Raw genomic sequence first — 21,937 nt, forward strand, 5'->3', positions numbered from 1 at the left:
CAAGAGATTAAAATATTCTCTAAACAGATACTTTTCTAAATATTTCTGTAATGAAGCATACCTATTATGATCTTGGAACAACCCCTTTCTGTTTCATTTATAATATCTAGGGAATTTTGTCAGCTGTTCATATAATTTTGGCTACAGACATTCTTTCCTGGGCTTGGAGGACGCTTATGATAGGATTTTGACCAAATCTTTTCGCAATTTAATAGCTGAAATAAGAGCAAGAATGCATTGCTTCCTCAGTGCCCTATTGCATAACTTGGCAATGAATCATTCCTAAATGAGTCACTTCTAAATGCTCTCTCTCCTATCACTAATAATGGACAAGAGGAAGATTACTTTAAATAGCTTGAAAACCAACCCTTATTATGTTTTACTTAGTATGTTCCATGAGGGTGCATGGGGATAATCTGGATAAATCCACAAGGAGGATTTATATAATTTCTTTGTTTACGTCTTGAGTAATATTTAAAAATAGCCTGTGAGTTTTAAAAATTATCCATATTAAAATTTTTGTATGATGGATATTACATTTGTGTGTGTGAGAGAGAGAAAGACAGAGATACAGAGATACAGAGACACAGTGAGAGAGAGGGAGGGAGACAGAGCAAGAGGAGGAGGGTTGAGAGGAGAGAGTGAGAGAGTACTACAGTAAGGAGTATCTTTTAATCTTGAACTAGATGTTGAGAAAAATTCAAGGGTAATTTTTTTAATCTGGATAAAAACAAAACTATGTCATTAACAACACTGCTTAATTTCTCTCTTAACTAATAATAAGCTATTTATTTGCTTTAAAAGCTAATAACTGGACACAAAATTTTCTCCAGGATTATAAATTCAGGAGAATAGGCACACTTATTTTGATCAGTATGTCTTGTGTCTAAAATACTATATGTTAAGTGGTAGTGTCTTAATTACTATTATTTTAATAAATGAATAATTGGATCACTGTAGAAAAGACACTATGGAAATAGTGATAGCTTTGTTATAAAGAACACATTTTTAAAAAGGTGTTTTTTTCTAGTTACAGCATAAATGTAATGTTTTTACTCTGCCCACTTTTTTTAATTGAAGAACTTTAGAAAAATTCTTAATAAATGTGTTTTTCATTGTCACAGATGTATTCAGTTACAGAATAAATAGAGAAAATTATTCCAAATACTTAAATATTAAAAATAAACTGTAGCATATATGACAGTCAATGTAAAGAGAAAAAGAAAGCCATTTAAAATACCCAACATTATATGAGAAAATGAGCAAAAGTTGATCATTTAAAAAACTTTAAAGTTTATCCTACCCCTTTGTTTGGCCAGTTATCAAGGCAATTCAGAGGGAAAAATGAAACTTTGTTTTAGTATTATGATAAAATATGTTCTTTCCAAAGAAATAAACTTCACAAATAAGTTATAGTGGATGAAGTAGGCAATTGCCCAGAAGTGGCTTTATAAAAGTATTATTACTGTGTCATAAGGAAATTCCCTTTTTAGTTATTATTAAGAAATAGTTACTGAACACCTGTCATTTATTCTTCTCAGTGTGGAGATACAATGGTGAATAGGGCTTGGAGTCTGGTATAGGAGAAATAAACAAATACTATCACTATTATACTAGTAGTCATTAATGCTATGAGGAGAAATAGTGTAGGATAGTGTGGGTGGTTATTTTGGGTGTGGTAGACCAGAAATTTCTCTTTGACATTTGAGCATAGAACTGAACAAGCCAGGCGAATATTTGGGAGAAGAATATTACGTGCAGAGCAGTGACTGGTATGGTCCTGGGCTGAGAATGTACTGGATGTGTTTGTGAAATAACAAGATTACCAACGTGGCTAGTATCTGTAGCCACTTGGTTCACTTGGGAAAATACCATTTTCCCACTGTGGTTCAACTGAACTTCAAAGAGTTTTAGTAACTATATGGCATTCTAGTGAAATGCTATTTTATGACATAATTTTTTTTCTCTCTCTAGGTGGTGACAGCTACTGGGACACTTGCTTTAGGCATCAACATGCCTTGTAAATCTGTGGTTTTTGCTCAAAACTCAGTCTACCTGGATGCTTTAAATTACAGACAGGTATTTCAATATGCATACACTCACTATTGCATCATGAAAATAGGACCATAAAATAGTAAAAAATGTGAGCTGTTAGTTTTCAAACCTATTGCAATTTGTGTGCTAGCACACCTTGACATTCATTCATGCATGACTGTCATTTTTAGCTGTGGTATAGGGGAAAGCATGTGAGCTTGGAATGGTGTGGCCATCACTAACCAGATATGTGACCTTAGGTGAGATATCTGACCTGCCTGATCCTTTTTTCCTATCTCCAAAATAGGGGTAATAATTATTATCCCATAGCATTTGTAAAAATTAAATGAAGTAATTTCTACAAAAGATACACATCAAAGGTGCCAGATAAACATTTACTCATTCATTTCCTGTGCACATGATTTTGCCTCTGGAGCTAACACTTCTCTCTTTTTTGCTCCCAATACACAATCTTTTACCAAGCCCATTTCATTATTCTCCTACATGTAGTGGTATTTGATTTTTGCCTTGCAATTTCTGCTTTCACCTACATGTAGTGGTATTCGATTTTTGCCTTGCAATTTCTGCTTTCAGTATCTCTCATCATATATTCTTGGCCTTGTATTATTATTTTTTAAAATATTTATTTATTTATTTTGAGAGAGAGAGAAAGAGTGGGGAAGGGACAGACAGAGAGGGGAGAGAGAATCCCAAGCAGGCTCCTCGCTATAGTGCAGAGCCTGACACAGGGCTCCATAGAGTGACAGAGGGCTCAATATCACAAACCATGAGATCACGAACTGAGCTGAAATCAAGAGTCAGATGCTTAACTGACTGAGCCACCCAGGCACTTGGCCTTGTATTATTAAAACAGTTCTCTAGATTTTCGATTCTCCTTACTCTCCTATGCCCCGCACGCAGTATGGTTTGTCTTTATAGGATTCCATACTCAGGAACATTTGATGATTCTTTCTGCCAGTGGCATCAAATTTAGATATATCAGCCAATATTCAAGTTTTTCCCTTCTAAACACTTACTTTCTATTCCCTTGTAGACTTTGTTCCTACTCAATATAACACCCCTGTTATTTCCCACCACTTTACCAACCTCTGCCCCCGTTCTCCTGATTTCTTCTCCTGCTCCTGTGTCTGCATGAGCTCTCCTCTCCCACATCATCTTTGGGAATCACAGAGTTAGGGTTCTGGAGCAAGGGTGTTATAATATTTCAAAAATTGAACTTGGGGATCAAATTACCAGGGTGTGAATTCAGGACCTTTCACTTTCTGGTGTTTAACTATAGACAAGTTTCTTCTACTCCCCATGTCCTTATTTCTACATTGTAAAATGGAGTTAATGATCATATTGTCTTAATGACTACAGCTTTATAAGATAGCTTAAAATCCAGATTTGTGATGCCTTCAGTTTTGGTTTTCTTTTTCAGGATTGCTTTGGCTATTCAGGGTCATTTGTGGTTCCATACAAATTTTAGGATTGTTCTAGCTCTGTGAAAAATGCTGGCACTATTTTGATGGAGATTGGATTAAATATGTAGACTGCATAAAAACATTTTAACAATGTTTTTCCAGTCCATAAGCATGGAATGCTTTCCCATTTCTTTATATCCTCTTCAATGTCTTTCATAAGTGTTGCATAGTTCTCGGAGTATAGATCTTTTACCTCTTTGGTTGGGTTTATTCCTAGGTATCTCACTGTTTTTGGTGTAATTGCAAATGGGATAAATTCCTTGATTTATTTTTCTGTTGCTTTGTTATTGGTGTATAGAAATGCAAAATAATTCTGTATGTTGGTTTTATATCCTGTGACTTTGCTGAATTCACGTATTAGTTATAGCAATTTTTTTGGTGGAGACTTTCAGCTTTCTACATAGAGTATCATGTCATTTGCAAATAGTGAAAGTTTGACTTCTTCCCTGCCAGTTTGGATGCCTTTTATTTCTTTTTGTTGTCTGATTGCTGAGGCTAAGACTTCCAGTACTATGTTAAATTGTAATGGTGAGAGTGGACATCCTTGTCTTGTTCCTGACTATAGGAGAAAGGCTCTCAGTTTTTCCCCATTGAGGATATTACGCATGGGTCTTTCATTTATGTCCTTTATGATGTTGATATATGTTACATCTATACCTACTTTGCTAAGTGTATTTATCAAGAATGGATGCTGTAAAAAAAGAAAAAAAAGAATGGATGTAGTATTTTGTCAAATGTTTTTTCTACATCTATTGAAAGGATCATATGGTTCTTATCCTTTCTTTTATTAATGTGGTGTATCATATTGATTGATTTGCAAATATTGAACCACCCCTGCAGCCCAGAAATAAATCCCACTTGACCGTGGTGAATAATTCTTTTTGTGAGCTGTTGGATTTAATTTGCTAGCATCTTGCTGAGAATTTCTGCATCCATTTTCACCAGGGATATTGGCTTATAATTCTCCTTTTCAGTGGGGTTTTTGTCTGGTTTTTGGAATCGAGTTAATACTGGCCTCATAGAATGAGTGTGGAAGTTTTCCTTCCATTTCAGTTTTTTGGAACAGTTTGAGAAAAACAGGTATTAACTCTGCTTTAAATGTCTGCTGGTAGAATTCCCCAGGGAAGCCATCTGGCCCTAGACTTTTGTTTGGATTTTTTGATTGCTATTTCAATTTCTTTGCTGTTATGGGTCTGTTCTATTTCTTTCTGTTTCAGATTTTGTAGTTTGTATGTTTCTAGGAATTTACCCATTTCTTCTAGATTGCCCCGTTTGTTGGCATATAATTTTTTCATAGTATTCTCTTATCATTGTTTGTATTTCTGTGGTGTTGATTGTGATCTCTCACCTTTCATTTATGATTTTATTTATTTGGGTCCTTTCTCTCTTCTTTCTGATAAGTCTAGCTAGGGGCTTGTCAGTTTTACTAATTCTTTTGAAGAATTAGCTCTTAGTTTCATTGGTCTGTTCTACTGGGTGTTCTTTTTGTTTGTTTCCATATCATTTATTTTTGCTCTAGTCTTTATTATTTCCATTCTTCTGCTAACTTTACGCTTTATTGCTTTATTTGCTGTTCCTTTTCTAGCTCCATTAGATGTAAGTTTAGGTTGTGTGTTTGAGACCTTCTTACTTCTTGTGGTAGACCCATATTGCAGTATACTTCCCTCACAGGAATGCCTTTGCTGTATCCCAAAGTTTTTAGACTGTCATGGTTTTATTTTCATTTGCTTCCATGTACTTTATAATTTCCTCTTTAATTTTCTGGTTAACCCATTCATTGTTTAGTTGGATGTTCTTTAATCTCCATGTATTTGTGGTCTTCCCAAATTTTTTCTTGTGGTTGACTTCCAGTTTCAAAGCGTTGTGGTCTGAAAATATGCATGGTATGATCTCAGTTTTTTTGTACTTGTTGAGGCTGATTTGTGACCTAGTATGTGATCTGTTCTGGAGAATGTTCCATGTGCACTCGAAAAGAATTTGTATTCTGTTTTAGGATGGAATGTTCTGGATATATCTGTTAAATCCATCTGGTTCAGTGAATCATCCAAAGCCATTGTTTCCTTGTTGATCTTCTGCCTAGGTAATCTGTCTATTGCTATAAGTGGGGTGTTAAAGTTCCCTACTGTTATCATATTATTGTCAATGTGTTTCTTTATGTTTGTGATTAATTGATTGGTATATTTGGGTACTTTCATTTTGAGAGCACAAAATTTACAATTGTTAGATCTTCTTGGTGTATAGACCCCTTAATTATGATATAATGCCCTTCTTCATCTCTTGTTACAGTCTGTTTTAAAATTTAATTTGTCTGATATAAGTATGGCTACTCTAGCTTTATTTTGGCATCCATTAGCCTGATATATGGTTCTCCATACCCTCACTTTCAATCTGCCAATGTCTTTAGTCTAAAATGAGTCTCCTGTAGGCAGCATATAGATGGGTCTTCTTTATTTTTATCCATTCTTATACTATACATCTTTTTATTGGATCATTATTGGTCTTCTTGGGGAAGGGCCTGCTGCTCTAATTCTTAGGCGGATTTGCCTAAATGGAGATGTGCCTGGAGGGTGCGGGGGTGGGGCTTGGTGTAACACCTCCATTCTCTACCCAGTGGCACAGTTTAGCTCACTGAAATCAGTCAATGCTGGTGGGCTATTTGTGAAAATGGCTTTGCCCCATTCTCTAGTCTCTGGAGTGTGAAGTTCACACCCTCCCAGACACAGAAATAATCATTCCTCCTGTGTCTCCAGCTTCTGTCAGATCCCTACCTTCACCCTGTCTGTGTCTGAGCTGTCCACCTGTCAGGTGGTATAGCTCTCCTCTGTTTTGTCTCAGCTGTGGCTGTGTTTCAAAATCATACACTTCAGAGACTTCTGGGGCTCAACCTATGCTTATACTGTAGGAGAGGGTCGCACTGTGCTATGGCCAGGCCTGGCTTACCCCATAAAACAGTCGCATAACCACACAGCAGTAGCAGCTTGAAGTTTATGGTAAATCACAACACACAGCTGATGCCAGGGTTTGTTGTCCTCAGCCAGAGTCTTTGTTCCTATACAGGCCATGGGGCAGCTCAGTGGCGCCCACCAGATCTTTTGCCCATGGAGAGGCTGTATCACCTCTACCAAATGCACTCCGTATAAGGAAATCACTTCTCCCTTCTCCCTGGGCTCCCCCCTGCTTCCTCGCTGGAGCACCAGCAGGTGCTGACCTCCAGAACTTCAGACTCTCTACTCTGCTGTTTATAAAAAAAAAAAACGGTGGTATTGAAACCCTCTCCTTTTTCTCTGTCAGTGGTTTTGGGGAACAATTTTCTTGTGCACTCCTGTGTGTATGTTTTCACTCCTTTTTTCCCCCACTCTTTCTCTCTGGCTACTTTTCAGGGGTAGTGATTTTCTTTTGTGAACCTGATACTCTCTGCTCCCTGTCTCCTTCTCTTTCTCGTCTGTGAAAAGGGCTCCCTCCTCTGGGGCACGGCGGCTTTTCTCTCCCCCAATTCACTTCTCCATGTTGCGTACCTGCCATGTCCTCTCCCTCAAATTATGGAGATTGATCTCTAAATCCTCAGATAGATTTCCTAGGTGTTCAGATGATTTGATGTTGATCTAGCTGTGTTTAAGAGATGAGACAAGGCCAGGGTCCTCCTCCTACTCTGCCATCTTTCAGGGAGGTTTTACTTTGTAATTTTGTTTCCAGATGTCTGGACGTGCTGGAAGACGAGGTCAAGACCTGATGGGAGATGTATATTTCTTTGATATTCCATTGCCCAAAATAGGAAAACTCATTAAATCCAATGTTCCTGAACTGAGAGGACAGTTTCCTCTCAGCATAACCCTGGTCCTGCGACTCATGCTGCTGGCTTCCAAGGGAGATGACCCAGAAGATGCTAAGGCAAAGGTACCGTGCTTGACATTTTCTGAGGTATTGTCTTCATTACTAGCTGCGCTGTGATTGGGTTTGCTCTTGATTAGAAGTCTGTAGCAGTAACTCTTCTGTTTCATCAGGGTTTTTTTTATGTTTTGCAATGTCTTAAATAGTATAAGGTTGGGAGTGGAATGGGAGAATAATAATTAGTTTTATTTGTCTCCTCTATCAATTATAGAATTCATGGCTGGATGGACATATGGAATTAAAGATTACCTTTTTCATGTGTGATCAGCATTATCCTACAGGGCTAAGCGTGCAGGCTATAGATTTTAAAAGATGTGGGTTAGATTCTGGTTTTCAAAAGGAACAGGATTCGTTGTTATTTCATAATAAAAGTTTATATTTTTTTGTAAAAAAAGTAGTAACCCAAAGTCATCAAAGAATATTTAGATAATGCAAAAGGTTGAAAGAAGGAAAAGGTTTTATCATCCAAAGACAGTGAGTGATATTAGCATTTTGGTATTTTGGCATAGGTATGCATTTGGTTTCAAATACTGATATATTTCATTGGACTTCAGAATATGGTTGTAAACTTTTCCTGAAGTTTATTTGCTCAGGTAAATATTTTAAGTCCGGTCCCACAATGAGAGGTTTAAAATTCATAATTAAACCAATTTGATTTTCATCCATATGAAGATGCATTGTTAAAGACACCCATTCTTCCCTGTTTTTATATATGCCCAATGAAATCAGTGTTTGTCAATGTGTTTGTCAATGTGAGGGTTCTTTTAGGACTTCTGTGATGAGTTGGCTCTTGTGTTGTTGATGGTCTTACAAAGCAGGCACATATCATTTTAGACCAAAACTTCCCCATTTCTGCATTCTTAATTGTTACTTCTGTGTAGGAAAGAAAAACACATTTTTAGTAAGCTTTTAAAAATATTTTTTAGAAAGTTTATTGAATTGGTTTATTTTCTTTGCCTTGGCATATTTGAGAAGATCTATCTAATCTTTATACATAAAAGGCTCAAATGTGGACATAAAATTCTTAGAATATTCTCTTTACTCATCACATCAAACTAAGATAGCTTCTTTTCTTCTGGCATTTACTGTTACAGAGGAGTAGATTTTTTTAGTCTCCCCTAGTGGAGCCATGCTAATTCCCGTTTTCTTGTAGTTTGATTTTTTTCTGTCTATGTAATTATATGAATATTAAAAAAAATCCTTAGGTTTCAAATTCTTTTCCTCAGGATTTTCTGTTCTGTGAATCAGTTTTTAAATTGATGTTTTTGTTATTAAATGTTAAGAGCTTTGAAACTTTATGTTCAGATTTAAAAAACAATTTTAATGTTTATCTATTTATTTTGAGAAAGAAGGATAGAGAGCGACCAGGGGACGGGCAGAGAGAGAGAGAGGGAGACAGAATCCCAAGCAGGCTCTGCATTGTCAGCATGGAGCTTAATGAGGGGCACAAACTCACGAACCCCAAAATCATGACCTGAGCCGAAAACAAGAGTCAGACGCTTAATTGACTGAGCAACCCAGGCTCCCCTTCATGTTCAGATTTTTAAAATTGTGGTAAAATACAAATAACATAAAATGTATCATCTTACCCATTTTTAAGTGTGCAATTCAGTATTGCTAAATGTATTTGCATTGTGCAATGCTCAAGTAGTTTTGGAATGCAAAAGAGGTTTCTTAAATTAGATCTTTGATATTTGCTTCTGTTTTAATTTGTTCAACTTTTTCAGGAAAAGGTTTAATTTTTAAATCAAAAATCCTTTTTTGGTTCTCTAATGCTATGTTTTTCTTCATTATGATAAATCATGTGAAATTTATCTTTCACATTGATAATGCTGCTCTCCAGAGTTTCAGTTCTGCTCTTTAGTAATACATATGTGGATATTAAGTCTGCTATGGAATTTTAGTTCTCCTGAAATTCTTCACTATTTCTTATGTGAACTCTTTCACATCTTAATAAAATATTATTTTTTTAAATGTCAGTTTATAATTGTCCACTTACCTTATGCTGTTGTGCCTTGTCTTGTAGAGGTCTTGTCTTAGGACATCCGAGGATGCCAAATAATTTTTCAAAAAATTTTGTTGCTGCATGAAGAAAACAATTTTTATAGGTCGACCTTTTTTTTCTTTATGGTACCTTTTTGTTGTTGTTTGGTTTTGTTTAAGAGTAACAACCAGTGTTTTCCTGATGGTTCTACAGAACCTGGTCCCTGATTTTCTTGTTGACCTCACCCTTCTCTTCCCCCCCCCCCCATGAGCCCACTACTGCTCCATAGATACTTCAGGCACATTACAGTCTGAGGACCACGACTTTGCGTGCATAGTCTCCCTGCTTTACTTTATTCAAGTTTTGTTCTAACATTACTCTCAGTGAAGACTACTGTTACCACGCCTTCTAAATTGTAAATGTTATCTCCTGTCTGCTCCACTGTGATCCTTACTCATTTATATATAGCATATATCTCTTTTTATATAGCATCAAATCTCTCTCTCTCTTTCTCTCTCTCTCTCTCTCTCTCTCTCTCTCTCTCATGTTTTTATTTGTTTTCTCTATATTTCTCATTGAAATTTTCTCATTTACCCTGTGGCTAAAGACGTTTGTCCTAATTTCTGTGCAGACATTTATTTATTTATTTATTTATTTATTTATTTTATTTTTTAATGCTTATTTATTTTTGAGAGACAGAACATAAATGCTTATTTATTTTTGAGAGCAGGGGAGGGGTAGAGACAGAGGGAGACACAGAATCCGAAGCAGACTCCAGGCTCTGAGCTGTCAGCACAGAGCCCAATGTGGGGCTTGAACCCACGAGCTGTGACATCATGACCTGAGCCAAAGTCAGAGGCTTAACTGCCTGAGCCACCCAGGCACCCCGGCTTGTGCACACATTTAATAAGTATTGTTAGCATGACAATAATTTTAGAAAGATGATCAATTTTCTTATAAAGAGTTGATCTATTGTGGGTTTTGGTCACTTTTGAATGCAGGTATGTTTGTTTCAATCTTATGGAAAGAGCCTAAATGTCCATCAACTGATGAATGGATAAAGGAAATTGTGGTTTATACGTACAATGGAATACTACTTGGCAATGAGAAGGAATGAAATAGAGCCTTTTGTAGCAACGTGGTTGGAACTGGAGAGTGTTATGCTAAGTGAAATAAGTCATACAGAGAAAGACAGATACCATATGTTTTCACTCTTATGTGGATCCTGAGAAACTTAACAGAAGACCATGGGGGAGGGGAAGGGAAAAAAAAGTTAGGGAGGGAGGCAAACCATAAGAGACTCTTAAAAACTGAGAATAAACTGAGGGTTGATGGGGGGGGTGGGAGGGAGGGGAAAGTGGGTGATGGGCATTGAGGAGGCCACCTGTTGGGATGAGCACTGGGTGTTGTATGGAAACCAATTTGACAATAAATTTCAGGAAAAGAAAAAAGAAATAAATCTTATGGATTGCCAAGGAATAAAATACATGATTTTACTCTGGCTTCTCTCTCACCACCTAATTGCTATTCAAATACCTATTTATTATTTATTTATTTATTTAGAGTGTTGGCAGGGGAGGGGCAGAAGAAGAGGGAGAAGAGAATCTTAAGCAGGCTCCATGCCCAGCACAGAGCCCAATGTGGGGCTCGATCTCACCACTGTGAGATCATGACCTGAACCGAAATCAAGAGTTGGCTGCTTCACCAACTCAGCCACCCACGCACCCCCAAATACCCTTTTAAATCTGAAGCTAGATGAATGGCTTTTGGCCCAAATGTCAGTATTTAGTACATTTATAACTTATGTATCTTTTCTGGACTGAAAGCTTATTGATCTATTCCTGCCAGTCTCGCTGCCACATTGATCACGTGGATGTCATTCACCACTACAAACTACATTATGCATTGCTGTCAGAGTCCTTACTGTCCTAGTCAGACTTTAGTTATGTGTCTACATCTCTAAGATTACAGTGAACCACCATGAATTGTTCACCCTCTTAGTCGTCTGCTGTTTTCTTGCTATTGCCATCTAATTCTAAATGTAGAGCAACAGAGAGAAGAGGTAGCAGGAAGGGCACTTATGGCACCCTGAGAAAGAATCATCCTAGAGTAAAGGTGATGTCCACTATACCTCCCTTCCTTTCTCCCTTCTTTCTCTGCTCTCTACGTTCCTCCCCCCGCTTCTTTTCACAGAATCCACTGGCCTTAAAATGATTGCAGATTCTTCCTAGGTTCTATAAGCTTAATGGTGGCCAGGCTTAAATTTTGGTGATGTTGGGAAGTTTTCCTTTTGTTGGAACCTCATAGACATTTTAGTGGGCGCATAAAAGATATCTGAACTGCTACCTCAATGTTGTTTTATATTGGAAACCAAGCAATCTTTTTACTACTTCGGTTCTAATCAAGATAGTTCCATTATTTTTGCAACAATACTGCAGGATGTGCCACAGCATATCTTGTTTTCTCGCAGAACAAACCAAGAGCTGTAAACTCTTAAACTGGATTCACATTTATTGTCAGATTATTTGGCAATACATTTCATTTCTGATGATTCTGTTTGATACGTTCTGGTTGTTAAAAGAAGGATGTACCATGCCAGAAGATGGCAAAGCAAACAATATGAAATGTGACTGAGTCTTGGGTAATACCTATCCTGTTGTTTTGTATTCTTTTGTGTGATGGTCAGTCAGGTGCAGCCACAAGAGGAGTCAGAGGTGGAGCTCAGGAAAATAAAGTACTGTGTGTTAACGACAGGAACCACGGCACTCTATGCAGGAATCTGTACAAAAGACAGCAGGCTGGTCAGGAGGCAGAGGATAAGAGCAGCGGGAAGGTTTGGGTGCCTGCTTTTATTAGAGTTTCTATAGGAAAAGCAAGACAGGGCAGGATAAGCAGTTTAGCATTGGCTGGTTTGAATAATTCTAGTGAGCTTTGTGTGGGCGGTACAGGTGGCCTCTTGTGGCCTGGTACCTGGCCCTGGGATGATTTAGGATACAAGAAATTTTGACTCTGTGGATGCGAGTCACTGAAGGAAGTAGTTAAGGGTATATGCTCGGGATTGGTTGGTTTGCCTATGATAGGCATGCTTTTAGGCGAATTGTTATTATGTTTAGAAATTAGCCAGCACTGGGAGGAGCAGTTTCTCATCAGCCAGAGAAGTTTTTTTAAGATGTCAAAACATCCTAATATACAGGAAAAAAAAATTGAATTACAGTATACCCATATTATTATTTACAAATGAATTTCATAGAACTAACATGGTGTAAATTATTCTTTCAAGGTGCTGTCAGTGCTAAAGCATTCATTGTTGTCCTTCAAACAACCCAGAGTCACGGAGATGTTAAAACTTTACTTCTTGTTTTCTTTGCAGTTTCTTATGAAACAGGTATGGCTGTCCTTTGTTTTTGTTTTTTTGTTTTTGTTTTTGTTTGTTTTATTTTTTTGAAAAGGAATGGAACTATCTTTACTTTTTATCATGCCAAATTAGTTATAGTCTTTAGAAGGTCCTATCCGTTGACCGATATTTCTTACACTTGATATAATTACCAAAACTTGGCGAGGTAATGATTACCAATCTCTCTTACATTGGCATTAAGTACTATTTTAAACTGACAATCAGTTCGTTATTAATTCATGTCTGTGGTGAGTTGGCTCAAACTAATAAATTATTTTTGTTCTTTAGGGCTATTTAGATCAAGAAGGTAAACTGATGGGGTTTGCTGGACTTGTATCACATTTGCATTATCATGAGCCTTCTAATCTTGTGTTTGTCAGTTTTCTTGTAAAAGGCCTTTTCCGTAATCTTTGTCAGCCAACTAAGAAAGGTAAGCTTGATGTTTTGGGTATATAATCTAAAAATAGTAACAGAGACTATATGAAGCCAACACTTGAGGAGTATTTTTTTCTACAAATATTTAGATAATTTAGAGATGCCAAACTAGATAAAATGAAGTTTTATATACCTACTAGTTGTATGGAAGACAGCCATATTTTGTGACACCTATTTTAAAATGTCAATTTCTTATGAACTTTAATGATTTCTGGACTCCAGGATTCAGAACTTATTAAATAATGTATGGTCTTTTAATAAATATTTTTTCTAATTAAATGTTACACATGCTCATCATAGAAAAAGGATATAGGAAAGCATTATGTTAAATAGGAAATTCACCATCAGTGTTTGTGTATATTTTCTTCCAATTGTATTTTCTTAGACTGTAACTATATAGTATATTTAAATAACTGATATTACTTTAATTGCATAATCTAGAATCTTGCTTTCCCCAAAATATATTTTTGCCAATATCATGTAAATTTTTTGTGAATTCCATTTTAATGTCCACCTAATACTCCACTTAACACATTTTTTATTAAAACCTTTTTGATTTTAATAATTAAACCATGGACCTTTAAACAGTGTCCCTAAGAGAAATATTTTCCTTTTTGTGCTTACATTTGTTATAGTTCCTAATGCCTGGCAAATGCAGTGCCTTTCAGAGCGTTTCTTTATCTTCTATCATGAATTGATAACAGCAGTTTACTTTGTGCAGGTTTAGTTACTATGCTCTGACCATGGATTGTTCTGTGAAACAAGGATACTCAGGAAGTTCTGTCCCCTCAAAAGCTCTGCAACAGGAGAAATAATTTCCTGCAAGCGGAAATACAGTTGTGTTTATTGCTATGTGTGTGTGGGTGGGGTGGGGTATGAGGGTGTATGCTATTATAAACATGGAGATAGAAAATTTGATAACATTATGAGGCACATAATGTGGCTATCACTATTTTGTAAATGAGGAAACTCAGACACAGGGAAGTTAAATAAATTGCCATGGTCACACAAATTACTAAGTGTCAGAGCCAAGATTGAAATAGGAAGAGTCTGACTCTGGAGCCCAAGTTATTAAATGTAGCACCTTTTTAATCACTACTGTATAGTGCTCATGTGTTGTGAAGAATAGAACGCAAGTCAAGTTGATGGTATCTTAGTATGAGTGGCGAGAAGGTAAGACAGGGGGGTAAAGCTGGGAGGTGATTTGTGGGCTGTACTTTGGAAAGCCTTAAATGCTAGACTAAGGAGACTGGATTTTGTTTATGAGGCATTAGATACAATCAGAGATTTTTGAATAGGTGAGAGACATGATCATAAAATGCTTCAGGAAAACTGATCATAGCCCGAATTTGGGGAGTAGAATCCAGGTAAGGAGATGAGGCAATTTGTGGTTGGAATGGCTAGGGTATGAATTAGAGTGGGAGTAGCAAGAGTGAAAAAGAAGGCACAGATGTAAACTGTCAGCAGATGGAGTCATTCCTTGGTTGCTATATTTGTCACAAATTTTCAGTTTTCATGAAATGAAATGCAATAGAACATACAATTTAAATGTTAAAAATGGGATTGATACCGGTTTTTACATTTGTAACAAGACACTTTGTTTTATATAGGCTCAAAACATTTTTCTCAAGATGTTATGGAAAAGCTAGTGTTAGTATTGGCAAATCTATTTGGAAGAAGACTGCTTCCAGCGAAGTTCCAAGATACCACTCTCAAGTTTTATCAATCAAAGGTAAAATGTATGCTTCTGATAACATTAAATAATTAGTATAATTAAATAGAGCCTATCATAAGTGATTCAGCAGCAGTAGGATTTTTATCAACATAGGTTTCATTTGTTTTGTGGAATAATAATTTTTCTTTCTGTAATGACTGTTACATTTAACCTCAAATTCATAAGCTTCTCCCTTGTAAACCTATCAAAAGATCACTTGCCTTAAGAAAAATAAGATCAAGAATTTTGTTCATGTTTTCCATTTGCTTGTATGATTGTATCAAATTACAGCATTCAGCAGCTAAAGAAACCATGTAGATAATTATACATTGAAGAAACTTTAATGAACTTAAAGAAAAGTCCCTATCATTGAATCTGCAGTTCTCATAGGGTCTTTTTATGTTGAGATAGGGCTATGGTAGGAAGTATATGTTGTGAACTCTAATGTCCTCATTGAAAAAAATATTAGAATAGTCATTGAAGAAATCATTCCTTGACTCATACAGAATAGAAACAAAAAACTGTTTGCCGATTTTATTTGCAAAATATTCTTTGATCATGATTTGCTATTTTTAAATCAACATCAAATACTATTACCAATTTACTCCATAAGAATCTGAGAAAGTGGGATAGTCCGGTTGTACTACATAATCTTAGTAAAAGGTGACAAGGAACAAAAAGAGATGAGTTAATCTATATTGTCTAATTCCACAAATACAAATCTTAGGCCTCACACAATGTTATCTTGATCAGTGAACACATCTTTAGTTATTGATCTGTGATCTTCACATTTTTTCATCACATGTATATGCTTGAAGTATTGCTCGCTTTGTTTAAATGATTTATATTAAACTTGGGAAAGTCAATATCTAAATTCTCACAAAGACATCATAAAAATACACAATAAAAGAAGGTTTTGCATGAAGACCTCCTCTCTCTCTCACTGTCACTCTCTCTCGCTTTTCTTAAAGTTTATTGGAAATTTGTGCACTTCCAGGTAGGGTATAGTAAATGGTCATCATTTGTATTGCAACAGAGAGCTGTGGAAACAATTATTGGCTAAAATTATACAACGGCAAGAACTTATTCAAGGTGTGATAGGAATCTCTAACCATGGTTTTTCTCCCAAAGAATTTGTTGATTCTGGACATGGTTTGAAAATGTTCTTAGCATATACAGAGCCTCTTCTGTGAGATTAAAAAAAATTATGAAAGCTTTTAGTGATCACATGGGGCTAAATTGACAAAAACTTGAGAGACATAGTATTTCTGTGAGTGTACTGAGGATGTTTATACTGAGTCCCAGATCTGCATGAAATGTTGGGTTACTACACAAAATTTTTGCAGTCTTATGGAATTTATTAAAGAAAATCCACGAAAAGGAAGGTTCTGCATTTATTCATAGGCTTGTATCCCCCTCAAAACATTTTGAAAGCTTTTAGAGCTGAAGGATGTAAAAGGTTAGGAAGTTCTGTAGGAAAGAGGTAAATCTTTGGCAGTCTTAGGACTGAGAAAACTAGGCCCACCAGTCTCATACTCAAAGTTCCAAGAGGGTCATGACTCAGGAACAGAGATAAAATGGATATAGACTGAAACTTAATAAAACTGGGAAACAATATTAGCAATACCAACAATACGACTTTAATCTCTACTTGGATCAAAGTGATCACATCTTCACTCATTTAACCAAATACAAAAAGGGGAGAACTCACTCTGGTGGAAGATGACATCAGCCTACCAGGTCCTTTTATAAACAATTTCTGGTGAAAAGAAAGCTACAAAACTAAAAAAGTGAATAAGCAAGAACATATGACCAGATGGCAGGAAGAAAAGCAGGCAATAGTAGTACACACAGAGATGATTCAGATACTGGAGTTAAGAGACAAAGAATATAAGTATGGTCAATATGTTAAAGAAAATAGGAGAAGTGATAGACAAAATTCAGAAAGATGGAGATTTTCAGCACATAATTAGAATTTTATCTGATAATTTTTTAATGTTTATTTATTTATTTGTTTAGAGAGTGCATGAGCTGGGGAGGGGCAGAGAGAGAGGAAGAGAGAGAATCCCAAGCAGGCTTCACGCTCTGTGTAGAGTCTGATGCCGAACTCGATCTCACAACTGTGAGATAAGGACCCGAGCTGAAGTCAAGAGCTGGATGCTTAACCAACTGAGCCACCCAGGCACCCTTTCTCAGAAATTAAATGGAGACTTAAGAATTGAAAATATATCTGATCAGAATATATATATCAGAAGAAAGAATCAATGAGCTGACAGCTCAGTAGAAAGTATCCAAATGGTAACAAAGAGAAAAAATTAAAATAAAGGCAGATAGCATAAGAGAATTATGGATCACATTCAAAATGTTTAATGTTATGTAATGGGAGTCCCCTAAGAAGAGGAGGGAGAAAAATGGCAGAAGAGTATTGAAAACTAATAACTTGGAGTTTTCCAAAGCTGATAAAAGATAGCACTCCATAGTTTCAAAAGCTTATAAGTCAAATTCAAGAAGGGTAAATATAAAGAAATATTAAACAAAAACTACTCAAAGTCAAAAAAAGAGAGAAAATCATAAACTGGCTAGAGCTGAAATAGACATTTCCTTGAAAAAAAACAATAATAAGATTGAAGGCCGACTTTTTAACCAAAATAATGGAAGCTAGAAGAAGATGGGCAAAAATTTCATCCTACTCTATTTTCATACAGAAATATGTATATATATTTTGCATATATCTTAAATATAATTTAAAATAGGGTAAATATATTGTGATTGAATTAATAACATATCAGGAAGATATGCATATATCTACCTTATTTTTTTAGCTTTATTGTTATTGAAGTATAATTGATATACAAAGAATTGCACATGATTAACGTATACATCTTAATGTGTTTGGACATAGCATATACCCATGATATCATCACTATAACCAAAGTACTAAATATATTGATCACATCCCCAAACTTCCTAGTGTGTGGGGTGTTTATTGTTTGTTTGTTTGTTTGTTTGTTTGGTAGGAACACTTAACATGATGTTTATCCTCTTGTATTTTAAAGTGCACAGTATTGTATTGTTAACTATAGGTAGTTTGTTGTACAGCAGATCTCTAGAATTTACTTATCTTGTATAACAGAAATGTCATATCCAATGAAAAACAATTCCCCATTTCTTTAGGCCCTTGCAATCACCGTTCTGTTCTCTGCTTCTGTGAGTTTGAGTATTTAAGATATAAGTGGAATATAAAAATTTATAAGATATAATTTCCAAATACGTGAAATCATGAAGTATTTGTCCTTCTACAACTGGCTTATTTTACTTGGCATAATATCCTCTAGGTTCATCCATGTTATTGCAAATAGAAAATTTTCCTTCTTTTTTTTTTAATGTTTTTTATTTATTTTGAGAGAGAGAGAGCAGGGGAGGGGCAGAGAGAGGGAGCCCAAGTAGGCTTTGTACTCTCAGCACAGAGCATGACTTGGGGCTCAGTTCCACAAACCATAAGATCATGACCTGAGTCGAAATCAAGGGTTGAATGTTTAACTGACTGAGCCGCCCAGGTGCCCCAGATTTCCTCCCTTTTTAAGATGGAATAATATTCTACTGTAGGTATATTCCATATTATCTTATCCACTCATCGGTTGATGGACATTGGGTTGTTTCCATATCTTGCCTATTGTGAATAATGATGCAGTGAACATGGGGGTACATACATCTCTTCAAGAGCTTTATGTCAATTATTTTGGATATATACTTCACAATGGGATTACTGGATCATATGGTTCTATTTTTAATTTTTGAAGAAACCTTCAAATTTTTTCCATAGTGGCTGTACCACTTTACATTTCCACCAAGAGTGTATAGGAATTCTAATTTTTCTATATTCCCCTCAACACTTATCTTTTGATTTTTTGATAATACCCATCATTAAAAGTTGAGTGACTTAATATATATGGTGGCCATTTGCATGTTTTCTTTGGGGAAGTGTCTGTTCATGTCCTTTACCCCCCCCTTTTTTTTTTGCTCTTAAGTTATAGAATATTCTTATATATTTTGGATATTATCCCCTTATCGGATAGATAGCTTAGAAATATTTTCTCTCATTCTGGAAATTCCTTTTTGCTTTATTATTATTATTATTATTATTATTATTATTATTTGCTGTACAGAAGCTTTTTAGTTTGATATAATCCTACTTGTTTATTCTCATTTTTGTTGCCTATGCTTTTTGTGTCATAAAAAACAAAAAAAAACAAACAAAAAATTCCAAGACCCATGTCCTTATATTTTCTTCTATGAATTTTATAGTTTCAGGTCTTCTTTAAGCCTTTAATCCATTTGAGTTTATTTTTATGTACAGTGTATGGTAAGGGTCAGTTTCATTCTTTTATATGTGTATATCAAATTTTGCCTGAAGAAACTATCCTTTCCCCACTGTGTGTTCTTGGCACCCTTGTCAAAGAGCTGCTGACCATATACATGGATTTACTTCTGGACTCTATTCTGTTCCATTAGTCTATATGTCTTTCATTATGCTGGTACCATACTGTTTTGATACTGTGGCTTTGATATATATTCTGAAATTAGGAATGGTGATGCCTCTGGTTTTGTTTTATTTTCCCCTCAAGGTCATTTTGACTATTCAGGGTGTTTTGTGATTCTATATGAATTTTGGGATTATTTTTCTATTTCTGTAAAAAATGCCATGGGATTTTGGTAAGAATTATAATGAATCTGTAGGTCACTTTGGATAGTTTTGTCATCTTAATAGTAATTATTCTTTCAATTTATGAACATGGCATGCCTTTCCATTATTTGTGTCCCCTATAATTTCTTGCAGTGTTTTATAGCTTTTAGTGTAGAGACCTTTCACCTCCTTGGTTAAGCTTATTCCTAAATATTTTATTCCTTTGATGCTATTGTAAATGAGATTGTCCTAATTTCCTTTTCAAATACTTAATGTACAGAAACACAAATTTTTTATGTTGATTTTGTATCCTGCAACTTTGCTAATATTGCTAATCAGTTCTAATAGTTTTTGTGTATGTGCTAGAAGAAATATATGCCTTAGGCAAACAAAAAAATCTAAACTTGGGAAACTTGAAAATATAACAGGGCATGAAGTGCACTAGAAAGGATAATGTGTGGGTAGATAATACCTACTGTACCTAAAAATAATTGTAATGTATTATAATAAATTTATAATATATATACATAACTAAAATGCATGACATTTATAATGCAGGTGTTGGGAAGAGTAAATATATTTGAATATTTTAAGGTTCTTGCAGTATTAAGAGTCATGTAAATTAAAGATGTATTTTGTAATCTCTGGGGGTAAAGATTAGCAAAATAATGCACAAATAAGTGATGATAGAAGACAAACTGATAAAAAAAAGAGAAGAACAGAGAAAATAATATATAATATATAGTCAAGATAGAAACCAAATACTAAAATAGTATATATAAACTCAACTGTGTAAGTAACTACATTGAATATATATGTGCTAAATGCATCACGTAAAATACTAACATTTTTAGATTGTATTAAGGAAAAAAACCCCACAATTATATGCTGTTTACACAAATCACATCTTAGCTATACAGTCCAAGAAAGTTTGAAAGTAAATGCCAGGTCAGAAAATGCCAGATCAATACCAGAAGAATCAGAAACACCTTAAGTGTCTGAAAATTAACAGATTCATTTCCAAATACATGTAGGACATCAGAAGAAATAGCAAAAGAGTTAACATTGTTCTGAGACTGAAAGCATGGGTATAATACAGAGACCTCATGTAGTTGTAAGCCTTTTAACACTATTTGATTTAAAAAAAATTTGTACTTGTAATGTTTACTATGATAAAATACATTTTGGGCATAAATTAAATTCCTTAAAAAAGAAAATTAAAAAATTAAAATAAGAAAAATACATATAGGACAAAAAATGGAAATTATAAAATATTTTAATTAAATAGTGAAAGAAGCATACACATACAAGATGCAATTCATTCAGTGATTGTAGGGAAATTTATAGCCTTATAATCATATTGTAGGAAAGAATAGAAGCTGAAAAAAAAATCAATGATTTAATTTTCAACTTAAGAAGCTGGGAAACCAAACAAATGAAATAGAAAATCTAACTTAAGGTAAATTTTACAAATATCAGGAAGGAAAATGGGACATTACTACAGATCTTACTTTGGTCATCAAAAAGAACAAAAGGGGGATATTATGAATGATTTATGCCAAGACATCTGGCTATTTGTACAGAAAGGGAAAATTCCTAGAAAATGCAACTTTCCCAAACTAACCAAGGAAGATATAAAAAGTCCTCAGTGTCTGGTATCAAAGAAGTGTGATCAATTGTTTTTAAAAATCTCCATGAAAACAAAACAAATGAACAAACAAAAACAGGCCCAGATGATTTCATTGGAGAATTCTTTCAAACATTCAATGAATACCACCAATTTTTCACAAACTCTTCTAGAGGATACAAACTCTTTTTGGAGAAAAACCTAAAATTCATACCAAAACCCTACAAGGACATTATAACAAGGAAAACTATAGATGCATCTCTTTTATGAATGTAGGTGCAAGAATAATTAGCAAAATATTGACAAAATGAATCCGGTGAGGTTTTGAAAACCTTCCCAACCAAGTGAGAGTTATTCCAGGCATGCAAGTGTACTACTTTTTATTGTTGTTTGCTCTCGAAACATGTTACTAGATTCTTTGAAATATTCAGAAGTGTAATGTAAAAGAAGTGTCAAAGGGGGAAAGAGAGCGAGACAAACCAAGAAACAGACTTCAAACTATACAGAACACACTGATGGTTACCAGAGGGCAGGTGTGTGGAGGGATGGGTGCAACAGATGATGGGGACTAGGGACTGCACTTGTGATTAACACCCGGTGTTTTACAAAAGAGTTGAATTACTAAATTGCACACCTGAAACTAATATAACACTTTATGTTAGCTAACTAGAATTTAAATAAAAACTTAAAAAA

General features: G+C 35.2%; 1 protein-coding gene across 3 annotated transcripts in view; it reads left to right on the top strand.

Annotated features, from left to right (window-relative positions):
* LOC125164137 (probable ATP-dependent RNA helicase DDX60) overlaps positions 1–21,937 on the top strand; it is a 107,062-nt gene that overhangs the window by 66,569 nt on the left and 18,556 nt on the right. For all 3 annotated transcript variants that reach the window (XM_047856645.1, XM_047856647.1, XM_047856646.1), the window contains 5 exons: positions 1,975–2,079; positions 7,212–7,412; positions 12,671–12,775; positions 13,073–13,214; positions 14,830–14,951. In XM_047856645.1, the coding sequence (XP_047712601.1) occupies positions 1,975–2,079; positions 7,212–7,412; positions 12,671–12,775; positions 13,073–13,214; positions 14,830–14,951 (675 nt within the window). The remainder of the gene's footprint in view (positions 1–1,974; positions 2,080–7,211; positions 7,413–12,670; positions 12,776–13,072; positions 13,215–14,829; positions 14,952–21,937) is intronic.

Source organism: Prionailurus viverrinus, chromosome B1 (genome assembly GCF_022837055.1).
Source record: "Prionailurus viverrinus isolate Anna chromosome B1, UM_Priviv_1.0, whole genome shotgun sequence".
Taxonomy (NCBI): Eukaryota; Metazoa; Chordata; class Mammalia; order Carnivora; family Felidae; genus Prionailurus; species Prionailurus viverrinus.